The 23,317-nt window shown below is 45.5% G+C and overlaps 3 protein-coding genes across 6 annotated transcripts in view; 1 reads left to right on the forward strand and 2 right to left on the reverse strand.

Moving 5' to 3' along the window:
- LOC104641987 (transcription initiation factor TFIID subunit 9) overlaps nucleotides 1-6,892 on the reverse strand; it is a 189,992-nt gene extending 183,100 nt beyond the window's left edge. Inside the window, exons 1-7 of one of the 2 annotated variants that reach the window (XR_012837199.1) lie at nucleotides 6,753-6,880; nucleotides 6,595-6,676; nucleotides 6,228-6,364; nucleotides 6,018-6,152; nucleotides 5,196-5,277; nucleotides 4,469-4,582; nucleotides 3,714-3,984 (exon numbers count right to left, since the gene is read on the reverse strand). Coding sequence is in view for 1 of the 2 variants with exons in the window: in XM_075763012.1 (XP_075619127.1) it covers nucleotides 3,818-3,984; nucleotides 4,469-4,582; nucleotides 5,196-5,277; nucleotides 6,018-6,152; nucleotides 6,228-6,364; nucleotides 6,595-6,676; nucleotides 6,753-6,803 (768 nt within the window). In the remaining variant the exon portion in view is untranslated. Of the gene's footprint in view, nucleotides 1-3,250; nucleotides 3,985-4,468; nucleotides 4,583-5,195; nucleotides 5,278-6,017; nucleotides 6,153-6,227; nucleotides 6,365-6,594; nucleotides 6,677-6,752 lie in introns of those variants that run through there. The other variant, XM_075763012.1, reaches the window with a different exon arrangement.
- Nucleotides 6,893-10,742: 3,850 nt separating this feature from the next.
- LOC104637869 (growth hormone secretagogue receptor type 1-like) lies at nucleotides 10,743-12,976 on the forward strand. Its single transcript, XM_010305518.2, has 2 exons — nucleotides 10,743-11,552; nucleotides 12,669-12,976. Exons 1-2 carry the CDS (start codon nucleotides 10,796-10,798, stop codon nucleotides 12,974-12,976), a joined length of 1,065 nt encoding a protein of 354 aa, XP_010303820.2. The 5' UTR covers nucleotides 10,743-10,795.
- A 960-nt stretch (nucleotides 12,977-13,936) lies between these two features.
- The window catches only part of LOC104637861 (fibronectin type-III domain-containing protein 3a-like), a 48,656-nt gene continuing 39,275 nt past the window's right edge, over nucleotides 13,937-23,317 (reverse strand). For all 3 annotated transcript variants that reach the window (XM_075763013.1, XM_075763015.1, XM_075763014.1), the window contains 9 exons: nucleotides 23,204-23,309; nucleotides 22,408-22,583; nucleotides 21,529-21,642; nucleotides 20,886-21,035; nucleotides 20,248-20,528; nucleotides 19,341-19,553; nucleotides 18,438-18,604; nucleotides 17,324-17,445; nucleotides 13,937-16,567 (listed from right to left, as the gene is read on the reverse strand). In XM_075763013.1, coding sequence (XP_075619128.1) covers nucleotides 16,250-16,567; nucleotides 17,324-17,445; nucleotides 18,438-18,604; nucleotides 19,341-19,553; nucleotides 20,248-20,528; nucleotides 20,886-21,035; nucleotides 21,529-21,642; nucleotides 22,408-22,583; nucleotides 23,204-23,309 — 1,647 coding nt within the window. In that variant the 3' untranslated portion in view covers nucleotides 13,937-16,249. The remainder of the gene's footprint in view (nucleotides 16,568-17,323; nucleotides 17,446-18,437; nucleotides 18,605-19,340; nucleotides 19,554-20,247; nucleotides 20,529-20,885; nucleotides 21,036-21,528; nucleotides 21,643-22,407; nucleotides 22,584-23,203; nucleotides 23,310-23,317) is intronic.

Raw genomic sequence — 23,317 nt, forward strand, 5'->3', positions numbered from 1 at the left:
TCCTTGATGTAGGGTTTAGAAATGATGACTCAGGATTGTTTCATAGTTGAAGAACAAAGCCATGGCACAAAGGCAACAAATCTTTGTGCAGTGAAATGGAAAGTACCAAATGCCCGTGGTTTAAGCAAACCTGCCTGACTCATAGACAGGATTATGAAATAATCCATGCATGGGGGGGGAGCTGCGTGCTGGGGGAGGCATATGGGAAGCAGCCGAGGCCGTGGGTCTCGCCTCGCCTTGCCCAAACGCTGCTGCCCCACGGGAAGGCATCGGGGAAGGGCAGCTGCCCGGGACCGCAATGCGCTTTGACTGACGGGGTCAGTGTAGGCTCCGCTGCTGGAAGAGGATGAGTTCTGTGGCACTGCGGTCTGAGCCCTACCACACCTCTGGCGTCATGGGGCAGGGACCCTGCTCTCTTGAGCTGTAAAAGAGGAAAAAGCTGTAAATCAGAAAAATGGGGGGGGTTGTAGCTGTGCCTTAGCCTCATCCCCTTGTGCTGCCCAGCTCCTCGTTTGGGCGCTGGGTTTAACACGGGCTGCTCTGGGTCACACTGGAGACACCATAAAGGTGCTTCCCCCCTGCCCCGTGGCGTGGGAGGTGGCAGAGCCGGGACCCCCCCCCAGCCAGCGCCAAGCCCCAAGGCCCGGGATGGGCCTGACCCCCAGCCACTGCCCGGGCCAGCGAGGGCTGTGCTGAGCCGAGCTGTGGGACAAGCTCGGGGACACACTCGGGGCTTAAAATCAAAATGAGCATCTTCATCTTGTGTTGGTACGGTGCTGGGAGCCCAACAGCCGCTGATGGGCCACCCCAGGGGGCCAGGGGGCAACCCTGGATGGCCAACACCGCCCCAGTTATATATTAAATATAATACATATCTATCTAACCTATTGGGGGGGGGTGTGTCTGTGGTTGACTTTGTAGAGTCTGTGGTATAAGAACACGTATCACTGTGAACAAGAGAGTGTGTGCAGATATGTGAGACTGAATTTATTTATACATCTATTAGCTATATAAAAGGCTAGATATTTGTGAGTGCTGGATGTGGATTTGTGTCTATATTTTAGCTAAACAATAGCTAGTCCATTATAGAATATATGTAATAGGTTTAGATACATAAAAGTCTGTCTGAAAATGTGTGTTTAAAAAAAAAAAAAAGCCCTAACTATAGATTCAGGGTCATTTAGGTTGGAAAAGACCCTTAGGATCACCGAGTTGGACTGGGGTGGGGGGTGGGGGTGCCGGGGGAGGGGGGCGGGGGGGGGGGGGGGGCGGGGGGCGGGGGGGGGGGGGGGGGGGGGGGGCGGCGCGCACATGTGTGTACACGCATGCATGCACACCCCCATGTATGCTTTTTATATTAAGCATATGCTATATGAGCATTATATATGATAGCGCTATATGTTCTCTATTATATATTTTATGTTATAGTATATATTAGCTATAATACCTATTGCATATTGAATGTATTTTATATATATTTAATTTTTATATATCTATCTATATATATATCAATCACACACACCACACCCCCCCCCAAAAAAAAAGGTATATCTGACACCATATGGGCATAGTTACAAGTGTGTGTGTATATAAGCATAGGTTTCTTGGGAGAGAGGGAGAGAGAGAGGGAGAGAGGTTTAGATACGCTATATAGTATTGTATATATGCTAGCCACTCTATATATATATATCTCATTATGTATTTTACATGCTAGAGTAATATTATGTTATAAATGTATGTGTATAAGCACAGGTTTCTTTTTTATATATATATATAGAGAGAGAGAGGTTTAGATACACTCTCTATATATAAAATATATGCTAGCTAATATATATAGTTCACATTACACAGTAATAGTATGTGCTATGACGTGTATATAGAAAAAGGGTCTCTGAGCTATGGGGGGGGGGCACTAGTGTCTGTGTGTGTATATATATGTCTGTGTGTCTCTGTGTGTGTATGTACACACACACACACAGGCACATAAGATGCGCTATACATTCAGTATTAGCTACATACATCACACAGCACGGTGTAGCTATGGAACAGGTATCATCTGAGCTGTACAGCGTGCAAATAGACACCTGTACATAAAAGTAGAGGCACCTGCCTGAGGGTCTGTGGGGTTTATAGCCAGCTCATACATAAATATAAATAGTATACTACAGATATATATATAAAATTATGTATTATATAATATCAAATATAAATATGAATAGGCTACATAATACATGATATATATAAAATATGGCATATAAAAATAGTTTTATGTTATGCATTATTATTTTTATACTTATATATTAAAAAAAAAAAAAAAAGAGTGCCTGAGACTGTGTGTGCATTTGTAGAGTGTAAATAGATGTGTATATAAAATAGGTGACACGGGGGGGGGGGGGGTGTAAACTAAACCTGTATGTGTATGTATGTCTATATATCTATAGTATTTTTAAAAGTGTTGTGTGAGCCTAGTATATAGTTTTATTTATACACACATATTTGAATAGTCTATATGTAAGAATAGTGTCTGTGTGGATGTGTCCAATTAAAAATTTACACATTACACGTTATCTACATTCCCAAACGTTGCGTGCTGTATATGCCATACGTCTGTATAACATGGTGGCTGAGACTGTACAGAGCATGAATACACGAAAGCGTGTCTGCATGAATGTGCGTGCTTAGTACAAGTGAATATTATAGATATGGAAAGGGTGTGCTTATATGCATGCATAATAACCTGTTCTATCATCTTCTTCATAAACACACAGGATATTCTACATACACAGTTGTTATATATATAAAAGAATAGCTATCTGGGAGACTTTGAGGGTGTATAATAAAATTTTCTATCTATATGTGTGCATAAATACATACATAGATATAAAAAAATACCTGCCATATATATATATACACACATGCACATATTATATGATTTATGTATAATATATAGAATATTTTTCTATGTATATATATAAAAATGGTGTGTATATGTCTCCCACTGGGCCCCCTAGCCCTTGCTGAGGTGGGGATGCCCTGCCTGCTCCCCTGCCTGCACCTCTGCCTGTACCACCCCCAGCCCCACTTTTCCCTTCCCCAGTGCTGCTGAGAAGTGTTTCCTCCCAGCTTTACACCCCCCATAACCCTTGCGCCGTCACCCACGCGCTCTGCCCCTTCCCACAGCGAAATGTGAGTTTTATTCAGCATTTCTTCAAACAAACAAAAAAAAGCAAACAGAAAACACCAAGAGCTGTTGTTAAAAACACATGCCACTTTGTTTATTGTTTAATATACAAAAACGCACTAAATTTACTCAGTCTTTTCGTACGGCAGACCTGGGATCTCCATACACCGCAGACGCACCTGCGGGTGCCCGAGCCTTCACGTCAGACCCAGGTCCTGCGGCGCACCAGGGTGACAGTGACGGTTCTTTAATACACATCCAAGCAGAAGCTTAGGGAAGCGACAAGGGAAAGCGGTGCAGCTCTTTCTTTGGAAATAAATAAAGAACAAATGGTGGCTTTTAACTCCTCAACCAACTTGGGAGTTAGAGCTGCAGGGACTGGTGTGGGTGTTGAGGTCCTCCCGCGTACCAGCGACCAGCGCTCACCGCTGCTGCCGAGGTTTGAAGGACGTTACGGGCCACAGGAAGAGATTAACTGCGCTTTTCTCTTCCACAGGCCGTGATCTCTCTCACTCCACACCCAACCACACACAGAGTATTTACACGCTCTCACACCATTTACAAAGAACTCTGGGCAAAAACCTTATCAGACCCGATACGAATCACTGAGTAACAGAAGGGGAGCAGAGAGTCTCGTCACAAGTTATCATAGTCATCGTCATCTTCATGCTTCCTTTTCAAGGGGTTTGAGTCATTAGATGTATTCTGCGACGATACCATGTTTGTAGTAATAAGAATGTTCTTTGGTCCAATTAACGAAGGATTAATTAGAACATTCTGAACTGTCGGAGTAGTTGGTGTGGCTGTGGAAAAAAGAAAAAAGCAGCCACTGAATGAAAAGCTTGAAAAAAACAACAGTTCGTTTTCCCAGATAGAAACAGAACTTCCAAGGTAATAAAGCAGCAGCTGCTAGAACATTCCAGGCTGAAAACCCTGGAACGATCCTGAGAGGAAGCAGAGAAGGCAGGAAAACGCTAGCGCGGCGAGCACAAAAGGGCGAGGGAGCCCAGAGCTGGCAGCAAGGTGTCAGGGAAACCTGCCAGGAACGCTCCGTGCGCTGGCTGCCACCGCTGCGCTAGGAACGGGAATTAAAACTGTTAAATGTTACTGGCATGACCGGGGAGAGGACTGCCCGCCCTACGTAAAGAGCCACAAACAATGAGCCATATTAAAAAAGAGGTGAAGTAATTTCCCACATTATTACTAGAAATTAATTTCCGTTCTGCTATAAAAACACCAAGAAGTGGGTGTGATCCAAGACAACGGGTTTTGTCGCTTGGGTTTTACCTGACTTGACTGCTGCCTGAGAAGAGGGGATCTGCACGGTGAACCTCTGACCGGTCAGCGACACCGGAGTGCCGACTTTTGTTGAGACGGACACTGTTTGTGCTGAGGGTGTACCTGAAATTCAAAATAGCTCAGTCAAAAGAGAAATTTAAAAATATATATAGACTTGCAACCTTAAAACTGCTTTCAAAGTGGAACCTATTGTTTTCAAAGTAGTGGGAATACGCAGGAACAGACTGATAATGGATCTACGAGGGTCAGGTTCTCAGGCAGAACGGCACATTTACTCAAAACCTGTAAAATTCAAGGCTACGAACACACATACACGCTAATATGTAACACACACACACTACTATGTAAGTGCGGACACTCGGTCATCAATTTTGCGAGCCTTTTAAACATGGATTTTGTTTAGTGCTATTGGTAGTTCAGTGCAGTGCTTACACTGAGGATAAAACACCAACTTCTGTCCCTTGAATAGTCTCTTCACGTATAGAAATTATCACAAATACAGGAATAAAAATGTAGGTCAGTAACATACGGACGTATCAAAGATTGCAATAATCTCTTTGAAATTAATTTCATTTTTCTGATGCTGTCAAAGGATAGTAAGTTCGAGTGGCACCCAACGTTTCCCCAGGGGCTGAACCATGCTTTCAATTACTCCTCGTTATTTTTTTTCCTTCATAAAATCAACATGGGCAACCCGAGCTGAGCTGTTTCCTACCTAGAGTAGGAGTGCTGGGCCTGCTGCTCACAGCGCCGACGCTCAGGCGAGGGACCGTTATTCTCCCTGCAGAGGAAGAGACCTGTCAAAATAAAACATTCCATTTAGCATCCCATTAGAAATTAACAGTTCTTAACCTGAAAAAAAAAGAAAGAAACAGGTCTTCCAACAAACTCACAGGCAGCCTATTTCACAGCAACAATACACGACTCCTGGGCGTGATGTAACACTGAAGATCGGTGGGCAGCTAATCAAGTCAGTTTTTACCAGAAAAAATAACTACAACATTTTAGTCAACAGTTATTCTTCTACTTTACACCTAGCACCAAGGCGTGATCCCATGTCAATACCTGGAATCTAATCTTAGGCTCCAGTTTTAAAATTCTTTCTTTAAAAAGGGGGAAATAAATACGGAATCCTACACACCGAGACATTTGGTATTCTCCAGTGAGCTAAGTAAATCTTTTCTCTTCCCTCTAAAGCAGAAACAACTGAGGTATAAGTACAAAATACTCTTTAATATCTACATTAAAACCTCACTTCTGCCTTTTACAATCCAATATTCCACTCGACAATTTTGCTTTAGCGCTAAAAAGATTCACAGAAGCATTTTTTAACGCACTTTGCATTTGAAACTAATCAGCAGTAAGAATACTTGCAAATTCCTAAAAACCGCTGACCCGGATTCAACGACTCTTTTGATGCGCACAGGTCCGTATTTGCCCACCCGCATCCTTCAGATGCGTAGAAAACTAATTCCAACAACATCCCTGACAAAGAACGCGGGCATTAGGTGAACCCTTGCGTACGCAAAGCCCTTACCTTCTTCTGCAAGGACTTGAGCCTGTAGTTGGGAGCTGTCAAGCAGTATCTGTCAGGCGGAAGCCTGGGTCCAGAATAAGGCTTTATCAACGGCAACGGCGTCTGGTTTTTCTGCCTCGCGATATCTAACAAGAACTGGAGAGACAGGGTGACGTTCCCACCCGCGGCCTTTTATCGCACGCCCGCGCTAGCGGTAAGAGGTTCACTCACGTCTCTCGGAGGTGGAGACGTGAACGACTGGTCCGTTCGACACTGGATCGCCAACCTCACGTCATCTGCATCGACGCTGGATTTCTTTGCGTGGCTCGAGTAAATTTTTGCGTCTTCCAGAATCGTAGTGACGTACCCTTTGAAAAAACAGAACCTCTCGTTACGGCTGGGTTAAGAGATGTAAATCTTGCCCTCCCGAGCCCACCCGGCTGTCACCGCACACACCGCTTCCTCCGGGATCGTTTTTAAAGACTGGCAGGGGAAACCCCCCAGGCAGACACGGCTACAGACAGCATTTCCCTTCTCCCCTCGGCGTTTCCCTGCGCCCCTGCCGGGCCCTGACAGAGCGCCCGGCCCCGCCGCTTACTGTAGGCGAACTCCAGCATCTGGTTGATGACGCGCGGCTCGTACTCCGTGATGCCCATGTCCTTCAGGATCTGCGCCATCACCTGCAGGGCGGAGAGGCACCGCTCAGCTCCGCTCCGCCGCCCCGACCCGCCCCAGCCCCGCCGCCCCCCGCGGTACCTGCGCGTCTTTGGGCGCGCTCTTGGGAGACGCCATCTTGGCCGGCTCCATCGCTTCCGCTCGCCTCCAGGCGGCCGCTTTCCGGTCACGTGACCGGGGGAAGAGACGAGCGCGGCTACGGGGGCCGGGAGGGCGGCAGGGGAGGGGGTTGCCATGGAGACGCGGCCTGGCGGCGGCGCTGAGCGGGAGAAGCCGCAGCACGGACAAGGCAGACGTCGCCGTTCCGCCTTTCTGTGCCAAAGCAAACAAGCCCTCGGGGTCCCTAACAGCCACGGCACAAACGGGGTTCCGGTGTCCCCCGGCCCGGGGTGGAAGGCGGGGTGGGGAGGCGCAGGCCTCGGGGTCCCTGGAGTGAGCCCCTGAGCTCAGTGCCCAGGTCCGACCGGTCCTGGGCTGGATAGGGCTGTTATCCGGCTTCTTGTTTTTAAAAAAGACATTTCTGTAATGCAGCAATTCTTTTTAATAAAAATAATCTGAGGGGACAAAGTGACAGAGGAGGGCACAGACCAAGTCTGACGGGTTCAGGGAATTGTCCCCCAGGCCGTGGAACAGTCTTTGCGCCAGCCGTTTGTCCGGTGATGAAACAGAAGGGCAGCAAGCGGCTTTGATGGCCGCTTTGGATTGTCAGCGTTCCCCAGATTAAAGAAAAATGAGAGTATTGGCAGCAGGACTTTTTAAGCTTGTTTTCCTAGCAGCTGAAAGATCTCTACATACATTCCATGCAAGTCTCGTCAAAAGTTTCTCTTGCTTTCCGAGGCAAAACAGAACAAAAAAAATTGTTTTCTTGTGCCTTTGTCCAGCGGGGGGATTAGCAGCATACCAGGAGACGTTGCAATAGTGTTGTCATTAGCCGTGATGGTCCAAATGAAGCAAGGTCTGGGGGAAGACGCAATCTCCGCACTAGCCCAGCTGATATAATGGGGAAGAGAAGCCAACCTCCTCTGAGAGCAAGAAGAAACAAACAGCTGTTAACTTGTGATCCCTCTGATTCATGCCTGCAACACACTGCAAAACATCCCAGCAGCAGCGAGACTCTCTCTCTGCCTCTCATCTAGCCCGAGGATGATGATGAACACCTGGAAGCCATACACTCAGCCTACCTAAACGTAAATGCAGCTTTCAAATCTGTCTTGGCGCCTGTATATACATACTGAGATGGCAGCTGGCCCGCCATGCCGCGGGTTTGGCAGTGACGGGGGGTGCCAGACTCGGCGTGATGGGGGGCAGAGGCAGCCCCGCAGCTGCAGCAGCGGCTGGAGGAGCTGGAAAACCCGCGGCCAGCACGTGCCAGCGCTGGAAGTGCAGGCGGCCAGAATGCCTCTGATGAGGCTCTTTGGCTGGATGCGCTGTAGCGTTGTAGTCCAAGTCATTTGACTTTCATGAGTCAGAGTATATTACACAAAAACATCCTGCGAGGAGGGAACGGAGGATGAATTCCAGACACTGACCTTAGACAACAAACAAAACCCACTTTTTTTCCCCTTGTTTTAGGGAAGAGGGGGAGGGGAGCTCTTCCACCACCGACTGGATGCAGACTGTGCATCAGGCTGAAACTTGGCATCACGGCTGCCGGCTGCCACCACTGCCATTCATTTCTGAGGCAGTAAAAAAGAAACAAACTTTGTACTGCCAAAGGGCTCTGGGTTTACCCCCCCAAAAGCAGAAAAAGACCATTCTGCCCCCTCCCCCAGATCTCCTCTCCATGCTGCGCCTGCCTTCCCCACCAACCCTGCTGCACAGAGGTGACTCTCCAGCCTGAGCAGCACGACCAAGAGCTGCCCGTACTTGCAGCGTTTCTGCCTGGAAACCAGCAGTGAGGAGAAGACAAGGAGAGCCGGTTTCCACAGGGTATTTGTCCCCGAGGCCACAAATGCCTTCCGTGCGGGCAGCTGAGTGGGAGCGGCTCTGCCTGGCCATGAAAGCTTCCTCTTCACCGCTGGTCCTCTGGGGCACGGCTGTGCTGTGAATGCCTGCGTTCAGCTGGCTGCGGGCACCGCGCGCCGGCCGAAGGAAAGAGCAGTCGCCCTTCAGCTTCGCTCAGACACTGGGGTTTCTTTCAGCATTGAAAAAACAGGAAACTGGGTCACGGTGTGGCCAGGCTGAGCGCTGACTCCTCCGTCAGCCACCACTGAACCGGGGACGTTCATCAAAGGCAACTGTCTCCCAGCTGGAAGAGATCTTCTCGAAGAAATAGGGATGACAGCCGCACACTGTTCAGCCCTTGCGAGCTTGCGCCAGCCAGGGCTTAGCTCCACTCAGGGTGCACCACTTAAATCACCAGTGCAGAGTTAAGCATTGGGATTTTTTTTTTTTTTTAGTTGGGTTTTGTTGAGGTGTTCAAGGTGCAGCAAAATAAAGCCTTGGCACACAGACTGCTTTTCTTTCTTTGGAGGTGTTCAGGTGCCTCAGTCTCTTGAAAAACACCTCACAGCCAGCGCTTCTGCCTCTTGGAAACCGCAGCGGAACTCTCCCTAACGTTAGAACCCAGGCTCTGTCCACACAACGCGGTGACTGTGTTCAGTGCTGACCTTTCGAGCCCAAATCCCACACTATTTGGCTCTACAAAGTGCTGGCTTTTGAATTGACAAGAAAAAATTGCAAAGAGCAGAGCTCTGAGGAGAATGGAGGAGGTTTATTTTATACTGGGTACCATGCTCACTTCTGCCAGCGCCCCAGTTCCCAGGTTCTGGAGGAATTTCTGAGCACCATGGCTGTTGAGCCGAGCAGCGCACGCAGCCTTTCCAGCGCCGAGTGTCCCCGCTCTCTCCGGCAGCATGCAGTTAACCTCCAGCTTCCCAGAGCCTTCCCTTGCGTTTTCCCTCGCGCTGGCCCCTTTTCCCCTCGTCTCCCCCGCCCTGGTGCTTTCCAGCTCGTCATCTCTGATCTTTTCTGAAGTGGAAAGTAAATCAGGGCTAAGTGTCAGACTGTCTCATTTTGAAGACTGATGTTCAAATAAAGGCTTTCCCATTCTATCTTAATAATGTCATTAAAGCACTGTCAGTAGAAATTTCTCACTCGGCGGCATATGCTGGGGAGGAGCTCAAGTGGAAGAGGCCCTAAGTAAATACAGAACGATGGAAAATTATGTAGCTGGCCCAAATGGGCTAATTAAATATCCGCTATCAAAGAACTGTTCTACCCTACCTGGTAACTGCAGGCACTTTTTGCAGGCTGAGGAGAAAAGCGGAGTGGGCATTCGTATTTAGTGCAGCATCATTAGCAGTGTGTAGGTGGAGGAAGATGGATGACCGCAGAACGGGCAGCACGGGAAACGGCCCCAGAAAGTCAAGTGGCCCCAGCCAATTTCCTCAGAAATTGTGCCGCGTGCTGGGGAACTCCGGCACCCCAGGGACCTCCTGGCACAACCAGCGTCATCGTCACCGGCAGCAGGAAAGCCATCCCGCAGGTGAAGCAGCTCGTGTCTGCCAGGCGCAGTGACAGCCTGCGAGCCTCCCTGCTCCTCGGCAGAACCTCAGGGAAACTTCTCAGCCTAAAGATTTCCACTCGTGGCACTCACAAGCGCTGGAAGGATCTGGCAAACCACGCAGTGCAGCCCAGAGGCCCTTTCCATCCGTCTCCCATCAGGGGGACTGCTTCTCCTTGCAGCTCCTCCACAATCGATCTGGAGCCCCGCCGCCAGGCCCAGCTCTCTGCTCCTACTGGGATTCACAGGACTTGAAGGGAAATGTAAAAAGCGGCCCTTTTCCAAACACTGTGAAGCTAAGGGTAAATATCAGCATGGTAAATAATTTTATACTGGTCAATATTGTTTTTAAAAGGTTGTGTCGGGCAGATGGTGGATGTGTGAATCTAATACGCCTTTGCTTCTCATAAAATGGACTAATTGGCACTTGGGTATTTATCTTCATCAGCTAAATGGTTATCAACATCATTTTGATTTTTTAACTGATCATGTCAGAGTCATTGCACAGATGATCAGTGCTTGGACACTCGCTTCGAAACATGCCCCTCTCTCACCGTGACTCAGATTTCCGTCAAAGGGGAAGGCGAAGCAAGCCCTGCCCTCAGCTTTGAAACCAGACATGGGCTCCGTCTCGAATCACAGCTATTTTGGAAATGACCCGGACTCCTCTGAAGATCAGTCTTTTTCTTTGTTTGACGTCCGCATTTTGGTGCCTGTGACTATAATTTCCATTGTCCTGTTTTTCTTGGGAGTCTCTGGGAATTTGATAACGATAGTAATTTTCAGACGCTCGCAGGAGATGAGGACGACAGTGAGCATGTACCTGTCCAGCATGGCGCTGTCAGACATGCTGATTTTCCTTGGCCTGCCTTCGGACCTCTATCGCCTTTGGAAGTACAAGCCCTACATATTTGGGGATTTTCTCTGCAAGTTCTTCATTTACCTGAGCGAAACGTGCACGTACTGCACCATCCTGCACATTACCACGGTGAGCGTGGAAAGGTACTTTGCCATCTGCTTTCCCCTGAAAGCCAAAGCGACCATCACCAAGTGCCGGGTGAAATGGGTCATCCTGGTGCTGTGGGGCTTCTCTCTCCTGACCGCCGGCCCCATCCTCTTCCTCTTCGGGGTGGAACACCGTAACGGCAGCCTGCCCCAGGAGAGCTGGGAGTGCAGGTCCATCGAGCGCATGGCCCGCACGGGGCTGCTCGAGACAATGACCTGGGTCTCCACCATTTATTTCTTTCTGCCAATGCTCTGCTTGACTCTGCTGTACGGACTCATCTGCAGGAAGCTCTGGAGGAGCGGGCAGCAGCTGTCGGGCCGCCAGGCTGCGGCCAGGAAAAGGTCCCACACGCAGACTGTCAAAATGCTGGGTAAGAGTGGTTTAGAAACCCAACCTGAAGAGCTGCCCTCTTTAATCACTCCCACGACGTGTACAGAAATGCAGGGGATGGTGGGGAGTAGAGACAAAATGCACAGAGTTATCCAGATTTAAAATCAGTGGATTTACACTTAATTTGTGTTCCTGGCTTGCTCCGGTAAGAAGGGGAGTCCCCAACTGCATGGTGGGGAAGCAGAGCAGTGTGGCTTTTGGCTGTTTTGAGATCACATACCTCATGTCCTCCCCCATTTCTGACCTTGCGGGATTAAATTAAAGAAATTGGAAAATTCTGTGACTTAAGACCAGACCAGGCACTTCCCCTGCTGTGGCAAGGAAAGGTTTTAAAGCCATTTCCCCTGTAAAATGTCTCAAGCTCAGTGATTACGGCTTTGTCCAGGATGGCAACAGCCCACGGGTCTGAGCTTTCTTGAACATGATCTTTACCCTGTGCTGGCTGGTTCCTCTGCCTTGTGCAGACACTGAAGCCAGGAGGGGCTCGGTCTCCTCCCCTCCTCCCCATCCCTCTGACCGCTCCCTCCGGAGCCCACCTCCCCCAAAATCCTTGTCCCCAGGGAAGCAGCAGCACCCACGACTGGAGATACCTTCATTAAAATGTACGGCAGCCATCCACCGGCTGTTTCCTGCCAGGTTCTATTTGCTTTGTTTTGGTTTATGTGCTCTGTTTTCCCATCCTCTTCCTCAGTGCCTGCTGGTCCAGTCTGCTCCCTTTTTCTGCCCCTCCACTGCCCAGAGGGGCCCCCCACATCCCTCCTGCCCCTCTGAAACCCATTGCAGGACGCCAATGGCCACTCAGATTTTCAGGACAAGAGCAGGCTTTGCCCCAGCCTGATCTGATTCCTTTATCTCCACTGGACAACATGGGTATAGAGCCCTATTTTTAATTGCAAACAACTAATTTTGTGTGCAACCTTAAATCCTTGTTGCTTGAGATTACCAGTAACCATAGCACAAAAGTAGCTGGGCAAGGCAGGAGGTCTTATCTTTGCTGGGTTAAACTTGGCAAGCTCATGTCTCGGTCCTTAAATAGTTTAGAGAGGCAGAATAAACCGCGCTCAAGATGACTGAAACGTGCTCTCTTCCTCTCTAGCCGTCGTAGTCTTGGCCTTTGTGCTGTGTTGGCTCCCATTCCATGTCGGCCGAATCCTCTTTGCCCAGAGTGAAATCATCTTGTATGACCTCACGCAGTACTTCAACCTCATTGCCATGCTTCTCTTCTACCTTGGGGCTTCTATAAACCCCATACTTTACAACGTCATGTCACACAAATACAGGAAAGCGATGAGCAAAATCCTGCACCACAAGCAAACGCGGCGCTGCAGGAGCCTGGCCAGGAGTGAAAAGGGTTTTTTTGAAGGTACAGAACTCTGCTCTGTCACCTCAACTCTTCAGCATTGACTTAATTCTCCGAACTCAAGCATTTTGCCAGCAGTGTTGTGGGTTAAAACCCAGGTAGATGAGGCACATGGAGACTGGAACAAGTTTTATGGCTGTGTTTTTGGCTACTTAGTGTTTGCTGTGGTAGGCTTGGAACATTTTAGGAAGGTTGGAGTTGGTTCACATTATTCCTGCACATGGGGCAGGTGCAAAGGGGCTGGGCTTTTCAGTGAATTTACCAGCCACTTTTCAGGTTTAACTGGCCACAATGCTCCTGCAGAGGGATTTGTCTCTGTTTTTGAGGACCGGACATTTTGTTAATCACAGACCTGTGAAACACAATGCAAGTTACTTTCCTCCCACAGAAGCCAAGGGAGAGAAAGTGGAGGTTAAAGCCAGGCCAGCTGTTGGCTCTCAGCAAATAAGCATAAGAAATACAATCTGTAAGGAATTTGAAAGAAAAGCGGTAAGAAATTCCTCATCTAGCGGGACTATGAACACATTGCCTTCTTCCTACAGGGTTATTGCTCCCCCCCTCACATCTCTTGGGTTGCTTCCCTCATTTTCAGGCTTTTGTCTCATTCTTTGTACAACCTATACCCAGCTCTCCGCAAAGTCAGACCCCGTCTCTGAGGAGAAGCCATTCCTTGCCTTTGGAGCTCACCTGAATGGACCAGGACAAACGACACGTGTGGGTGACAGCCGGGGAGAGAAGCGGGAGCGGACAGCCTTTGCCCATCTCCCTCGTTTGTAAAACCAGTGAACATGCAGCGCAGATGGCCAGTTCAGGGGCTGTTCCACCACCCCACGTGTTAAAGGGTTCCAGAAGTGGCACTGCTTGGGCCCCGGCCTGACACAACTCTTAATGACATGTAGCAACAACACTCAGCATGTTTCATCAGCGTAAATGCTGTGCTACACAAATGCCTGCTCCTGAGTGTAATTAAAATCCACAAAAAACCCCACACAACAATGCTGTAGTCAAATTTGAATACATTTGTATTATTTATTGGCTGTATTAAATATATTATCTATTTGATAGTTACAATTTAGTAATACAATGCATGGCAGCTTTAACATAAGTTTGAGATACCTCAAAATTACAATACAAGAAAATTGAAGATACCTAATACATTAATGCCACGAGGGTATATCGTTCTGGAATGGATAACAGCTGATATAAAATCCGTCTGACGGTAGGCTTTCCCGGGTATTTTCTGGAAACACAAATATTTTGTGGCAATTACAAAAGGACTTTCATTCACTTTTTAGGAGTCACGACTTGTTAGTATTTACTCTGCAATCCTAATTTATCTTTTAAAATTATCAGAAGTATTATCGCCAAATAAACCTCTACAAACTTCGTTCTAAGAGTTAAAGAAATAACCCTTTGGCAACAGAGATTTGCTGAAGGCAGTCTTATTTGCTAAAAGTAGACTACGACGAGAAATAAAGACAGATTGTAAACTCTTCTGCAAACTAGAGACTAATATCTGTATAAAACTCTTTCCAACACTGGAGGGAGAGATTTCTATGATATAATAAATGATTAACTTAAAGTTCTGCTACAAGTAGAACAATACATTCAAACATACATTTTCCAGGACTTTTAATCAAAATAAATAGAGTACAAAATGAAGAGTACATTTTGAAAAGATTAATTTCAGATTGCACCATAAATCTACTTTTAAGAGTATTAAGTGATACTATGTCATAATTTAGGTTTTCCACATCTGAAATACAACACAATGCCTCAAACTATAACGCAACATTATTCATCAACTGCCATAGGAGAAAGACCCTAAAGTGATTGATTACTGGAAATACTTCGCCTGTAGCACTATCACATCCAACATTCCACGTACAAGTGCATTGCTCTGATGTATATAAAGTGTAGCCGCAGTCTTTGCAAAACTCGCTAAATCCACCTTTCTGTGCCATATTCCAAATGCTCTCGGGAAGACCCGCTCTGAAACATGTTCGAAATTTCTGAGTTCCAGCTTTCGAGATATTCAATATGAAGAAGACAGCTGTCAGACTCATCTTTAGGGATTTGCAAGCAGATTTAACAAGAACAGTCATATGTAGTGCACAGTGTCCAAAAAAAAAACCACAAACCAAAAAACCCCCAGACAAACAGGACTAGTTTCAGAAAAGTTCATAGCAGGCTGAACATTCCCATCTAGAAAACAATGGAATGTGAAGCTGCTACCACTGGGATAGCAAGTCATTTAAAACATTGTATAAATGTTATTTAAAAAGAGTTCTTTCACGTACAATTTGATAATTCAGATTAAGTTAGAAGGGCATCCAAAAGCAGTCTGAACTTTTTATTTTTAGGTTAATAATAGTACAAAAACATTTGCTCAGTTTGAGCCAAATAGTGTAACATTTATCATAAATGCACTCTTTCTCCTTAAAGACAATACCTGTGCTTTTCTGAAAACACTGCAAAGATTTAATCAGAAGCACAGGAAATTACTTTTCTCTCAGGCACTGAGAGTGAAATGTGGATTGGGCCAACAGCTGCTCACCAACAGCAGAAAGCATTTCATTCCGAAATGTACAATACTTAAGGGGCCTTTTCTACAATGGTACATACGAACGCCTTCGCTGCGTGTACGTTACGTCCTGCTAACGTTTGGTCTAGCATTTGGATTAAAAATTCTAAAAAAAATGCCGGCACCCTCTACTTTAACACTTGAAATGATTATTACTGAATCCAAAATATTAAAATAACTGTAAAGTAGTAATATCGCTAAGTCAAAGTCAATATTCTGCGTTCCTTCTACAGCAGATTACATGTGGTATGCTCTAGTAACGTTCTGCAATACAGTACTGCTCTAAGCTTAAGCATTTGTGCTGCTGTATTTCGTGTATACCAAACTACAACAATACCTGATTAAACACTGCGGCTCGACTACCACTGCTCTAGTTGTACTTGAAAAGGACTTGCTCTATCGATGCCTTCCCTCTCTAACTGGCCGTCGGGCCCCGCTTTCAGTTCGGAGAGAGGAAGAGTGCGCACACACGCATCGGTGTGCACGATAAGGCGGTTTTTTGCTGTTTTATCAACAGCTAACCCTGATTACAGAGGACCCAGGATTACCCTTTCTACAAGAAATCTATGTTCAGTATTTGGAAAGGACCTGCCAACCCAGCCTCACTGTTAGCCAGCAGCAAAAGTGGAAATGCATGTAACTATACATTTCCAACTAGGATTTTAATTAGAACTAACCATAAATACCCGAAATAGCTTCTGTACAAAAAGCTGAGTATTGAATAGGCTCTCATCTACTTGATTACAAAGTACTGAATAACAACAGCAAATAAAATAGCCACCACCGCAAATCCGCAGAGAAGAACGATGGCGATGAAGCGCTCTTCACGCAACGTCTTCTTAGTCTCTGCCAACTCCGTCGTCAAATCAGCACACTGCGGAACCAGCTCCTGTTTCTGAGATGAGAACACTGTACTGGGACTGTAAGGTCCATACAGTTCCTGTGATCCAGCAGAGTCTTGGGACTGACGGCCAGCGCAGACTCTGATCCGATATTCACAGTTTGTCTGCAAGCTTGCGAGACGGAAGGAAGTCTCCGGTCCCTTGTATACCTACTCAGAAGAAGAGAGAGCCACTGCACAGATTCATCTTACAAACAGCACGCGGTACTTTCTATTCCGCTTTATGAGCGCATGCAGAGCTGGACACCGCCTGAGGTCATTCTCTTCAAGCCAACTTAATAAAATCTCAGCTTTTATTTCTGAAGAATTTATGATTTATTTTCTTGTGAATAATCCAAAGCTTCCTGCTACGCCCCACACTGACAAGACTTGGATTGCGAAACTCAGAAAAAAATAAATAATCATTCTGTACAATTCCTGTTCCATATAACGCGGGGCAAGTGCTGTCTGTAACAAGGACAGCGATGTCACAGACCATAAGATTTAAGAATCACAAGAGCCAAGGGAAATGCTGGGAGAACAGGATGAATCATGGTTAACCCACTTCTAGGTAAGTAACTCTCCCCACGACTCTCGAGCCCACCTGCACCATCGTTTGTTTTTACAGTACAAGCAAAGGGTCAACAGGGGCCTGAAACTGCGTGACCCCAAAGTGCTGCGAAGAGGCAGAGCGGCAGGACCCTGTGCTGGAAGTTGTCTTCACCCCTCATAAACCAAAAGCCTCATTGAGAGGAGCTGATGGAGATGCAGGGTGAAGCACCTTGGGAGCCAGGACTGTAAAATGAGAAGTATCTCTGCCACTAGCATCACCAAACAGACTTTGAACCTTCAGACACAAACACCTCTTTTTGCAATAATTTTTCAAAGTAAAAAGCTCTCAAGTTCATAACAGTAACTAAAAGGTACCTGATCAAACTCTCTCCCAGCAGCAAGCTGAAGGATGTAAACAATGGAATCTCCTTTCATCGGCTGTAAAGGTTCCCATGTGATTTCAAAAGTGTTTTCTTCCAGCTGATTTGCTTTGGGTGCTAGAAGAGAGTGATTCGTTGGCATGTTAGAAAAAGAGAACAATGGGGTCTCTTCTATTTTTTTCAATCAGAAGAAAATGGCCAAAATCACCAATTATTACAGTGATTCATTTTCACAGTTAATGTAGCAAACAGGCACTGGTTTCAGTGACAACAAGGAAGTTTGCTCACTCTGGCTTGAAGTACGCTGTGCTTTTGCACATTTTCCATTGAAAACGTTTCAGTTCGAATGCAAGTGAGTGGGCAGTGTAATTCTAAAAGCGTAAGGTTTTTCCAATGTATTTGTTAATGATGTAGAGGTAACTGTCATTCTTGGAGGTAACAGTCATTAAGCAATTAATATTTCCTTCATTCTTTCTTTTTCTTTGCTATATTTCATGACATAAGCTTAAAAAAAAAATTGCAGTATTTGTAGGTTACACTTGTCTGTCTTTTCGAGCTGACAAGATGAGCTTCTGACATTTAAGGTTTCTACAGATGAGCAAGGACTTTCAAATCACTAGAGAAAAGAGCATGTATGCCCAGGTATCTCTATAACATGTAGTTTCAGCTCTGAACATGGTGGAGTCAACTAATTTTCCTGCAGGTAATTAGCATTCTGATCTTCGGAATGACTGTCTCTAATGCAAATCTTTAATGTTCATATTAGAAAGCAAAAATCAGAAGAATTATTTGTGTTTTTATTTGCCTACATGCTGCTGTAACTTCTATCACTTGACATATAACCCTGAAAAATGAGTTTCCAGTTGAAACTCCAGTTGAGTTTTCCTCGCTGCCAAGGGTGGAAGAGCTGCAGTGTGGGAGATGGCCGCACGCTGGCCCTATTCCAGCAGAGCCCTTCCTACTCCCAGATGAAACCCATCTCAGCTAGTTTCTGTGCTCTGTCCCACAAAGGCCCCAGAAAGACACTGGGCTGGGAAGAGAGTCAGGTTGTAGCATTCAGTCTGGTACATAAATGGCCCGCGGAAGTTTCTAGTGGAGGGTAAGCTCACCTTTAAGAGATGCGGGTGGAGACTTAGTTGTAGTGAAAGCGTAAACTTCAGAAAATTCTCCCTCTCCAGCATCATTATATGCCTGGATTTTAAAATAGTATGTAGTGGATTCACTGAGTCGCTGTACCTTGTATGTATGACAAGGACCATTATAAACAGTAACAAACCTGGAAGAAAACATCAAATATATACATATTAGCATTATTCAGTAATCACAAACTTTATGTCAGTATCTGAAGCGGGATGTTTTCATATCTAACTGAAGTACAAAAAGGTGACAATACATTCCGGGTGCCCCACCTTTCTGCAGACATGCACTACGAACGTTGGGCAGCTTGAGCTCTGCTACTGTCATCAGCAGCTCAGGATACGTTAACCAGCACCACACACCCTTCGCGCTGGTGGCAGTCTTCATTTACGCTCCCGAAGCATTCATTCAACCTGTTCAGGCACTGAGCTACAGCCACACACAGGCCGTCGCTGAAACTACACAATCAAACTCTCGAAACTACGTGACCAGACTCTCGATTTAAATCAAGAGAATAACCCATACAAAGACTAGATAGGTTGCAATTTCAAGTTAAAGAACAGTGGTCAACCCCACGTTTCTTATACGCAAACTGGACTTCATTTCTGAATTTCAAAAAAAATAAAAAAACCCTGCCAACATAGGAAGGTGGTAATATATTGGTATTTAAAAAGTAGTATTTACTGCTTACAAGTAAGTACCAGTGCAACAGGTACTAACGACGTTTCTGGTTGAAAGATGGGATACCAAAATGCAGCCTTTGGGATGCCCAAATGACTTACTAGTGCAAACAGAAGTGAGAACACTTAAAATGTCTTAAAAACCTGATAGGAAGTTGTAAAGCAACAATATCCTTAACGCTGTGATTATCTTACCTGCCAAACCTGTCCTCCATCTGCAAGTTGAATTGGGTAGGGTTGGTAATTAAAGCTCTGCTGGGACCTTCACCCCATTTAAGTTTAAGGCTCTGGTAGCTGAAGACCACGCATTCGAGATGAGGAGGGTCAGGAGGTAGTGGTTTCGTTTTGGCTTTAATGGAATGACTGAAAGGACCAACTCCAAAGCTGTTTATGGCCTGTATTCTAATTCTAGAAATGCGAGAAAAGCAGCTATATGGTTAATTTACTTGCAGCCCTGAAAAAAATGCTAGGTAATAAAGCAAGAGTTAAAGTTTGTAAAAAATATAACTACAAACAATAAAGCAATTAAAATACAGTTAGAAATTAACTATAAAAAGAGCCTCCTTCAAAACAAGTCAACATAATTACATTGTTTTCAACATAATGAAGCTTCAGTGTTTCTCAGCATTGTTCAGGTTTATTCTGTTCAGTGAACAAGCGCCCAGGTCCTCCGCGTTCACCTGAACCGTCGGCCTCCCACTGACGAGCTGTCATCTGAACTAAGCTTTAACCCAGACCAAGCACGCAACACAGGAACAGCTGCTCTGCTCCTATCCCTGCACTCCTCCTCCTCTGCTGAGATACTGATCATGCCATAACATTGCTTCCGAATAAAAAATTCTGGACCCAGAAAGCTTAGAATAAAGCCTTGGCTGTGAGACAGAATGTTAATCTTAGCACAGAAATCTTAACTCTTGCTGCAAAAGCATCACGGTGAGATTTTGGATATGACAATTTTATTTTTTCGGAGTTGCAGAGTAAATTAGGCAAATAGTCTGTACACTGACCGAAAAATGGCTTCAAAAATTTAACACACTACCCACAAAGCTATTGACTGAAAGTCCTACAAATGTGGTTTCAGAATAAAGTGATTAATCATTACCTGTACAAAGTGTCAGGCAGCAGATTCTCAAGAACATGGCTTGTATTTCTTCCAACAGTTATCAGCTGCTTTTCCCCATATTCTATGTTATATCCAGTGATCTCTGACCCGTGACAACATGGTTCTTCCCATTGAATTGCAAGGCACGTTGATAAAGGAACAGAAATTTCCACTTGGTCTTCTTCAAGTAAGTGCAGTACTGACACTGCTGCAGGCACTGACGCAGGGGTTGTCACCACACTGGTCTCACCAAACAACCCAACTCCAGCGACGTTCACAGCCTGAAAGAGACCACGCACTGTTCACCGAATCTCCGTTTTTCCAACCAGATAGTCACAGCTATCGTGCTTCGTTTTGCACGTCATTAAAAGCAATTTGGAAGAGAATGGAAAATCTCCCAAATAAAACGTAAAGGCGGCAAAAAGGCTGGTATTTAATGCAACACTAGGTGGAAATTTCATTTCTAGAAACGTGTAGTTAGGAGAGACTGGGGGAGAAGGGAAAGCATTTTTACCAGTTACCTTCTCTATGGCACTAGTAGGTGACAGTATGTGACTTTATCTCTAGCTGAAGTTTTTCTTCAAGCTGTATGTTCCTGTTCATTTGCTTAGTAACACAGAACGAAAGGCTTGTCATACCTGGACTCTGCAGTAATATGTGGTTGCAGGTGTGAGACCTTTCACTTCGTAGCTCTGGCAAGGGCCAGTGTAAATGATGTGCATCGACCCTTCTGCTTGTCCCCAGTCCAGCCTGTAGTCACTGATTTCCGCACCGTTGCACGCTGGACTCTGCGGGTGATAAATTCCCTTTCAGCTACTGCCCACACACACGTTCACCGTACAAGCGTGATCTCTCGTTACACTGAACAGACAGTGGAACAGCAGCACCAGGGTGAAACCTGAGGTCTTTTCCCCCATAGCCAAGGGCACGATTTTCAGACCAGCTTGTTAAAAGGTTTCTGTCTGCACACATGGCTGTAACACCACCACGGTTTGGACCAGAACCGTGAATGCCTCACAATCTCTTACCACTTGGATGAACCAAATATATGTTAGTTATCATACCATGAGGAGGATTAAGTGTTACCCAATTTATACAGTTAAGATGGAAATTCATAGCTGATAAAATTTACAAACCCAACACATACCTCTATAAAGACATGTGCTTAAAATATTCTACCTCAACATGTTGTTTCTTCCATTTCTGTGTATCATGCACACGCCACTAAAATCCAAAAGCCAAATATTAATTAGTGTAGTACTGAAAATCATTAAAACCTACCTCCCATGAAACAACAACACACGTTGCACTTTTACAAGTTATCAGGGGTTTGCAACACTGATCCGGGGGGCCTGGAGCAGTAGAGATCTCTGCTTTCTCAGAGTGAGGGCCAAGCTGCAAGAAAATACCATTGCATGAATACAGCAACAGCAGTAGAGCAAGAACTGATGTGCAAGTGTATGAGCTGAAGAAAACAAATTATTTTTAACTCAACAGAGAAATAAATAGAAGAGTTCAGTGCTCAGTTTCACAGCACCGTTTAAAATTCCTTTCAGGTAGTTTACTCTCCAAACTGGCCCTGTGCCTACAGGATATCTGTAATCCTCCCACTGCTATGGTTTTGCAACTCCTCCTTCCCCTGCAGTCAGGACCTGGCTTCCAGAAGAGCTGGGTACCGTTTCAGATAGACTTTCACACGACCGACACTTCTAACCTTTTTCAAACCTGGCATTATTTGAACACCCCCCTCTACACACCAGAAACCTGCAGAGTCTATGCTAACTAAAACGTAAAGCAACTTCTTAAGGCACAAACATTCAGTGGTCATTCTCAGCCAGGAAGGCAGGGTTCAAACTGCAGTCAGAGAAATGACTGGAAGTAGTAACAGAACGACTAGCACTAACCTTGGACTGACAGCATCCAGTAAACAACGGAAACAAAACACACAGTGAACATCCTCTTAGTCGAGGACGTTCAGTCCTTCTCCTTCAGCCCTAATTTATTAAATCTTTAAATTTTATTTTTTTTTAATGCTCTAAGAAATTTTGCTCCTCCAACAGAGCACAGAACCTACAAAACATCAGGCTTGTAAGAAAATAGGATCATTGCTCTCTCTTGGGTAAAACAAAACAACTTTGATCTCGTTAGCACAGTGGTTACCCCGACTTTATTTGCTGCTCGTATCCAGAAGCAATACGTTCTCCCTGGAAGTAGGTTGTTTACTACATATTCAGATGCCAGACCCTGATACACTTGTCTGCGTTCATCTTGTTCAGAGTTTGCCATCTCTACAATATATTCCGTGATGTCAGAACCTCCATCTACCGATGGTGGGCCTACAAAATAAGAAGAGTTGTTTTGGGTTTTTTTTTTCCCTATTAATTTTACAAAGCACTTTTTCTTTTAAATAGTTTCTCATCAGCCTTCTCAAGCTAAAAGTTGAATCAGATGAATTCTACAAGTTAAGAATGCAGGCTTTAATCACACATCTGAGCAGAAACACTTTATGAAGCTTGCTTTTGCCCCCCAGATCTGATTAGACCAAGATGGCCTTCGCCATTTTTTTTCCTCAACTATTTTCCACCTATTTCCTTCAAAAGCCAGTGTACCTTCATTGCGTTTTGATTATGTCCTTTACTGAGATAAAAATGAGAACAGGAGGGTTGATTTTTAAATTGCCAAACCCGTGTCAGCAATGAGGCAGTCACCAAGCTTTCCCACTGGAAGCCACTGATATCTGCTAAAGTCTCACTGCATCGTTGCACGCGCATCATGCGCGCAGCACCAAACCAGAGGTGGTTAGCAAGCCGTGGTTGTCTTAAAGAAACAGCTAAGGACACTGACGATATCTATGTATTTTTATTTTTTTTCCCCTTAAAGAGTTCTACAGATTTTTCATTTGTGTTATGATATTTAAAGTCAGAAAAGTATTTTGCTCAGAAACACTGGAGCTTACCCCACTGTAAAGTGATTTCCTTGGGCTTAGCTTTGCCTGCCAGGCATGGAGCATGACACGGTCCAGGAGGAACAGCTGATGTCGTAACAGTCATAACATCAGAAGCCTAGCAGT

This window comes from Balearica regulorum, chromosome 11, assembly GCF_011004875.1.
Source record: "Balearica regulorum gibbericeps isolate bBalReg1 chromosome 11, bBalReg1.pri, whole genome shotgun sequence".
NCBI lineage: Eukaryota > Metazoa > Chordata > Aves > Gruiformes > Gruidae > Balearica > Balearica regulorum.